The sequence below is a fragment of the Dermacentor albipictus genome, chromosome 9 (genome assembly GCF_038994185.2).
Source record: "Dermacentor albipictus isolate Rhodes 1998 colony chromosome 9, USDA_Dalb.pri_finalv2, whole genome shotgun sequence".
In the NCBI taxonomy this organism is placed as follows: Eukaryota; Metazoa; Arthropoda; class Arachnida; order Ixodida; family Ixodidae; genus Dermacentor; species Dermacentor albipictus.
In genome coordinates this window covers 49,241,124-49,247,449 of record NC_091829.1, presented here as the reverse complement: position 1 = coordinate 49,247,449, position 6,326 = coordinate 49,241,124, and the positions used below count along the sequence as shown (strand labels likewise).

The 6,326-nt window shown below is 51.6% G+C and overlaps 1 protein-coding gene across 1 annotated transcript; it reads left to right on the top strand.

Annotated features, from left to right (window-relative positions):
• Positions 1–1,219: 1,219 nt before the first annotated feature.
• On the top strand, positions 1,220–5,530 carry LOC135916167 (uncharacterized). The gene is made up of 3 exons (XM_065449430.1): positions 1,220–1,404; positions 2,407–2,672; positions 4,387–5,530. Exons 1-3 carry the CDS (start codon positions 1,276–1,278, stop codon positions 5,417–5,419), a joined length of 1,428 nt encoding a protein of 475 aa, XP_065305502.1. The 5' UTR covers positions 1,220–1,275; the 3' UTR covers positions 5,420–5,530.
• The last annotated feature ends 796 nt before the right edge of the window (positions 5,531–6,326 follow it).

Genomic DNA, 6,326 nt, shown 5'->3' with positions numbered 1-6,326 from the left:
GACGCCGGAGGAGCCCTCTGGACTAATCAAAGCTGTTAAGATGGTGAATTCGACAATATGGTGGAACTTGACTCTGCCCAGAACAGCATTCCAACTTAAGTACGTAATCGGTTTTCAAGTTGGTGCTTGCTGCTGACAGAGAGGTTACAAAGTTGAATAACCTTCTTTCTTTTTCAGTTCTCTGTTTGTTTGTTTTTCATTCCGTGGTTAGATGCCAACGTCTTCGCCACGTACTTGAATTTGCACGTACGTGGGCAAATGAACTTTCTCCGGGTTCTTTTTTTTTTTAATCTGCTTTGGCGAAACAGAAAGACAAGTGTGCAACATTAACCGCCGTGGTGACGTGGTGGTCTTGCGTAACGTTGGTAAGCCCGAGGGTACGGGATCGAAGCCGCATACCACCGCGGCCGCATTTCGATGAGGGCGAAATGCAAAAACGGCCATGTATACCATGCTATGGGTACACGTTAAAGAACCCCTGGTGGTCACAATTCACCCGAAGTTCCCTATTATGGCGTGCCTCATAATGAGATCATTGTTTTCTCACGTAAAATTCAATACTTTAGTAATTAATCTAACATTCTGCAGTGCGTTGCCGCGTAGGCGGTGCGTCCTTAATATTCATGCGTTCTCGCGGTACTCGAAATTAGCTTCACGCTCGCTTTCCAGTCGTCTGCAACGACGCGAGGATACAGATAAGATCAGCGTCGAAAAAAAAAATACAGCGCTGGTCCTGTGCTTCTTCCCTGGTCCTGTGCTGTGTCCGTGTGCTTTTTGGCGCTGTTTAAAATGAACAATATTACTTAAAAACTAAACACTGTAATCGTATTGTATCACTTCTTCTTTTTCTTTTTTTTCTTCTTTTTCCTTTTTTTTAAGGAGGCGCGACTAATATTTTCCGTTTTCTCATCCCCCGGTCAGCGCAGTGAGACTGACTGCGACGCCCCCGGACCGGAGCCAGGCTTAGGTCCGGGGGCGTCGACCGACAACTTTAACTGGTGGACTGGACGGAGAAGGCCAAGCAGACCCAGGGCCTTACTTGAGCCCAATCCTTCAGCCACCTCCCCCCTTTCAATAAAGTTTACCACCACCACCACCGTCACCTTAATCACTAAAACCTTTTCTTCAGCCACAAATGACCGTTTAATAGTACGACTTTCGGAATATCACGCATTGAAGAAAAAGAAGCTGCAGCAAACGTACGCCGGAGAAAGAGAGGAAGAGGAAGCACCAGAAGAGGATATACCGTGCGAGCACGCAAGCATTCAATTTGGAATGGTGTACCAGAGCCCGATTTACGCCAGGGGCCGACAATACCGGGCCCATCGTTGTCACTGGGAGAAGGTGTACGTTTACGACGACACGCTTTGGGTGGACCGGCACCTCATCCTCAGGCACCACAGGGTGAGTGAGACTTCATTCCACGAGACTCAAGAAAAACAAATAGACCCCACGATTGATTATTGGTTGCTTATACGCACGTGTGCGCTTTGGTTGTCGCGCCAGCCCAGTATATATGCATGCCAGCTGCTCTAGATGGTCAAGAAGCAGTGGCAGCAGTGGTTTCAGATCTCGCACTTCAAATATCGCAAGGACCTGTTAAACCCAGCATTTAGTAGATATATAGCCACATGCCAGTGCTTGCACGTCCAGCCCATGTACGTTAGGGAAACCCGCCTCTCCTCCCCTCCCCCCCCCCCCCCTCGCTCCCGCCGTATGCATACTTAACTGGCTGTTTGGGCCCCACCCGTTGTTTACAATATATTATTTTTTTCTCAGAACCGGTGTTTTGGGTGTTAAGTGGCACTGTGCCATTACTTCGCAAGCAGTCACCTCGAATCGGCTGTACACCACGCATATTGTGCCTCGTACGCGACGACTGACTTTATGAATTCCACTGCTAAGTCAAGGTAGGTCCACGTGAAGACCTCGCCTCAACGTGATTGGACGACTGCCGATCATGGGCCTCTTGTGAGAAGGCAACGTTTTCGCCCAACTAAGTTCGGCTATACTTCACTTCGAAATCATAAAAGTTTCGTTAGAAGTTCGCAGTGGGCGCTAATGTCCACATGCCAGATTGGCGCGACATCTACACGTAGAGGCTAGGAACTTAGACCGACGTCAATCCCGAAGCCAGCCCGTGCTTTCTCAGTAAAGTCGGGCAGAGAGTTTTGGTTCGGCACAAGAAAAGTCAGGTCGCTAGGAAAATGAGCGCTACTTAGTTCTTGCTGTGTCTGGTTAGCACCCGTGATAGCTTTGGCGCTAACCCCCTCCCCCCCCCTTTGGTGCCTGGGATAAAGTTCGTCTGATTCTCCTTCCTTGGTGTTTCTGGGTGGTGCAGATGAAACAGGAAGTCAACAACGATGTACTTCTGGTTAATTTCACACCGTGTTTTCAACCACGCAGATGCGTCGGAGCCTGCTGTTCCTGCTAACGACGGTCATTGTCGTGGTGCCGTTCATGCTGGGATGCTTGCTCTACCGAATAAGGGGCTTGGATGACGTGAACCACCTCTTCGGCTTCGGCAAACCCGTGGAGTCCACCAACGCCTACAACGACCGCGCCGGCAGGGCAGTGACCCCGCATGCGCAGTGGGTGGAGCACGGACACCGGTGGCAGACTCCGCAACGCGGTCTCCGTCTGTTCTCGGCCCACTACCGCCACGAGCTCAGGTGCGAAAACGCGCGTGGGCGTACACTTGCACCTTTTCGTGCGCAATTTTTTTTTGCGTACTGCCAATTTTGCGTCTCCTCTGCCTCATGGTGTTGGATGTTTTAGAACCACCTGAAGCCAACAGAAAATGAAGCCAAGAAGAGCATAGCATGGAAGTACTCGTTTTCATTGAAATCTAGAAATGATAAGCGAAAGAGAATTGAAAGTGAACGAAAAGAAGACACTTAACCACCTATGGGAGCCGCATCCCACACCTTCCATATTGCGCGTGCGATGCTCTGGCCATAAAGCCACGGCAACGGCTGTTGTCCCGTCCACATTCTTGGACATACACGTAGGCGTACAAGATATGACGCAGGGAGTGTTAGCCAACGCCGCTCATGGCGATGGCTGCAGGCGATCGTACAAAGCGCAGGTGGTACGTGGCCCGTGAACTCTAAAAGCAGCTGGCCAATAAACCCTCGTATGCAAAGTGAAGGCACCAACACTTCCAGAATAGAGATCCTCGCCATATTCAGTAAACGAATCGAAGCGCTCGTTTTCCGCGGTTTCCCTTCTTCTCGCTCGTGGATTATTTTAGAGCATCTGGGGGCAGAAACTTGCACTTCACATGTTCTAAGGTCCAAAGCGCCGACCGCATAAACCGTATTTCCGGCGTCTTTCCGCCGCTTTGTCAGTTCTAAGACGAGTTTTGGACAGCTCAGTTAAATACTCATCTGTTAATTCTATTCCGCATTGTTGTCACGAACACTTGGAGTCACCCGCAAAGAACACACTTTCGGAGGAATAGGCGGGCGGGTAATGAAACGGGTTATGATAAAGGGGTCAGTGCCACGTACCATCAAATTCGTTCTTTTCATATTTATAGTGTATCGAAACACTTAAATAATTTTAAGCAACTAGGAATTGCGTTACAATGAATAGAAAGTTTTCTTCATTACACGCTTTCCGTTTCTTTGCGCGGCAAACTTTCCAGCCGTCTCTTAGTAGTTGCCCTTGCCAGGTTCCTATATATTTCTCCCGTTTCTCATTGAAACCCAAGGCATCGGCAGGCTAAAAGGCACGTGCCAACTGCAAGTTACACCATGCCAAGAACCCGTCGCCTTTCCACGCCTAACGCTGCATAGAAGATTCTGTCCTTTCTGCAATGTATGTAAGCAAAGCAGAACAAGAAACGTTTCATAGACATTCTATCAGTACTACAGCGTTCGCGCTTTCATTCTGCCTAATCCTACGGCTACATAAGTGAGTAGCTCCTTCGACTTTCACTTAGGTCTTAAAAACCACACGAGCTACTACAGCGTCTTATGTGTACACTTCTCCGAGCAAAAATATACGGACCTGGAACAGTGAGAATTAGACCTTCACAAAAATATATAGGTTACGATATACATGCACCATTTTGCAGCATGGCGTGCTACTGCAGGCAGAATGGACAGTGTACTCGAAGCTGGGCGTGCACTGCACATGAGGTCCATGGTATGATATAGCAAGAATAATTCATGAACAGCCAGATCAATTGTGCGCGACCACTTAAACGAGAAACAAGTAACTAGAAAAATTTTCTTCCGGGCCACTTCCTGCCTTCATTTCGACTACCAGCGCTTGGTAAGAAGTGTGAGGAAAGGTTTCGAGATGTCCCTAGTGTTCAAAATTTTCACTGGCTCGGCACAAGTGCCTAATTTCGTTGTTCTTCCCTTTCATCTTATGCAGGTCCTCGTCGAAGCCCATGATACGAGTCATTGCGCTTGCGACTACGGAATTCCTGGAAACCTGCCTAGTGCAAGCTCGCGTTGTCTACAGGGACTACCCGAACTCCTTTCCTACCGAACCTATCGTGTGCAGACGGCTGTCCCGATCGTTGGAACAAACAGGACCCAACGCCTCTCTGCTGCACGGCGTGGTTCTCGAGTTAGCCACGGGTCAACCCGACGACCGCGTGCCGGTTGCCTTGTCAATCCAAACGAGTCAAGACCCCCGATCCGTCGTGTGGATCGCCGTGAACACGTCGTTCGTGGAGCCCCTCCGCGACAGGGATTCTGTGGCCGTCTGCCTGCGCCTCGACGGCGCGAGCTCTGAACACGTGACCGATTTGGCTGGGTGGTACCGGTACCGAGGAGCGCGACAGGTCACTGTTTACGGCGTCGCCACCAGAACAGCAAGCGCCGACTTCAAGGCGCCTTCATTCAGGGGAGAGTTCGTGTCCTGGTACGACCCCGAGATGCTCGTCGGAGTCTCGGACGCGACAGCTATGTCGCTGATGCTCCGCGACTGCGCGCTGCGCTCTTCGGCGACGTCCAAGTGCGTGGCGTTTCTGGGCGCCGACGAGAGGCTGGTGGTCGAGCCTCACGGCTCGCGGGCCAAGTGCTGCTTGCGGGACCCGCGTCTACTGCGGACGTGCGAGAACTCCTGGACGGTGCTTGTCGAACGCCGCGGCGGCAACGAGCTCTTTCCAGCTGGCGGCTCTTCTTGCGAAGAATCTATTGGCGTCAAGAACATCCCTTCCGCCAACGCGCCGACCCCGCACCGTCCTTCGCCAACGGCACTTTATCGGCGCTGTGTCAACGGGACGATGTGGGAGGCTGTCCTCTTTCGTGTGGACGATGGCTTGCTGGATGGGACGGCCGTGGACGAAAATTGGAGCCTTCTCGCGCCGTCCATTGCCGTCTTGCGCTCATTCACGGCCGCCAGACCTGATGACCGGAGAAACAATTCTAAAGTACGAGAGGCTTCTGCGTGGCTTTGAGCATGTGTCATGGAAAATGTTCTGTAGCTGTCTTTCTTTCTTTCTTCTATGTGAACTTCAGTTTGCGTCCGTTACTAAAAAAAAGAATTGAATGAAGTTAATGGCCACTTACACTCGTTCGTTTATGCATTCGTTGCTCTTTCGCTATGCGAACACGCCAGTGTGTTCTCCAGGTTTGAAAAACGGCGTTTCCAGAGTTCCTATAGAGCTGCTCCAGGCCACGACGTCATAGAGATAGCTGCCTACCGTGAACCTGCTGGTTCCCCAAAGCACGGGTGTTTCTATCGGTTCTCGGCCTTTTGTCGTGGCAATGCCTCCTTTACTAGATGCCAGCCGCGTTGTCCGTAAACTCGGTTCCTGGCCCTCTCCCTTTACTCTCCTCCGCGAAAAGGCAACGAGCGCCGCTTGTGGCGGACGTCTGCGTCACGTGCTGCGGCCTCGGAGATTACCATGGCGTCTGTTGCCATCTCGGAGGTCCGCATCCGCCGGAAGTTGAAAAGGCAACGAGCGCCGCCTCACGAAATTTATGCTGAACTAACTTTAACTAAGCGTGGCCTTCGCGATAGGCTCCGGCGGCGCGCCGTTGCTACGAATCGCGGAGGCCACGAACTAAGGGAACCGCCGCCGCAATGGGAAAGCGAGCAACGCGGCTGGCATCTAGTAAAGGAGGCATTGGTCGTGGTAAAGGAAAAAAAAATGGCTGTGGCTTAGCTAAGGTTAAGCCCAGAATGCGAAGCATACTAGCCTTTATTTTAACGCGACAGCGTTAAGGAGCTCGCGTCGCAGAAAAGCCGGTGTCGTCAGCGTCGGCTCAGGCGTGCGGCGCTTGCTCAGGCGCACATTTCGTTGTCGCGCCGAACGCTGCGTTGCTCGACGCTCACCGCGTCCGATGCGGGGGGCGACGCCG

What these genes read in the sequence shown, in the direction of transcription:
- LOC135916167 (XM_065449430.1), top strand. Translation starts at nt 1,276, where the DNA reads ATGGTGTACCAGAGCCCGATTTACGCCAGGGGCCGACAATACCGGGCC. An exon ending in TCATCCTCAGGCACCACAGG is followed by an intron (nt 1,405 to 2,406) that starts GTGAGTGAGACT and finishes TCAACCACGCAG; the next exon opens with ATGCGTCGGAGCCTGCTGTT. An exon ending in CACTACCGCCACGAGCTCAG is followed by an intron (nt 2,673 to 4,386) that starts GTGCGAAAACGC and finishes CATCTTATGCAG; the next exon opens with GTCCTCGTCGAAGCCCATGA.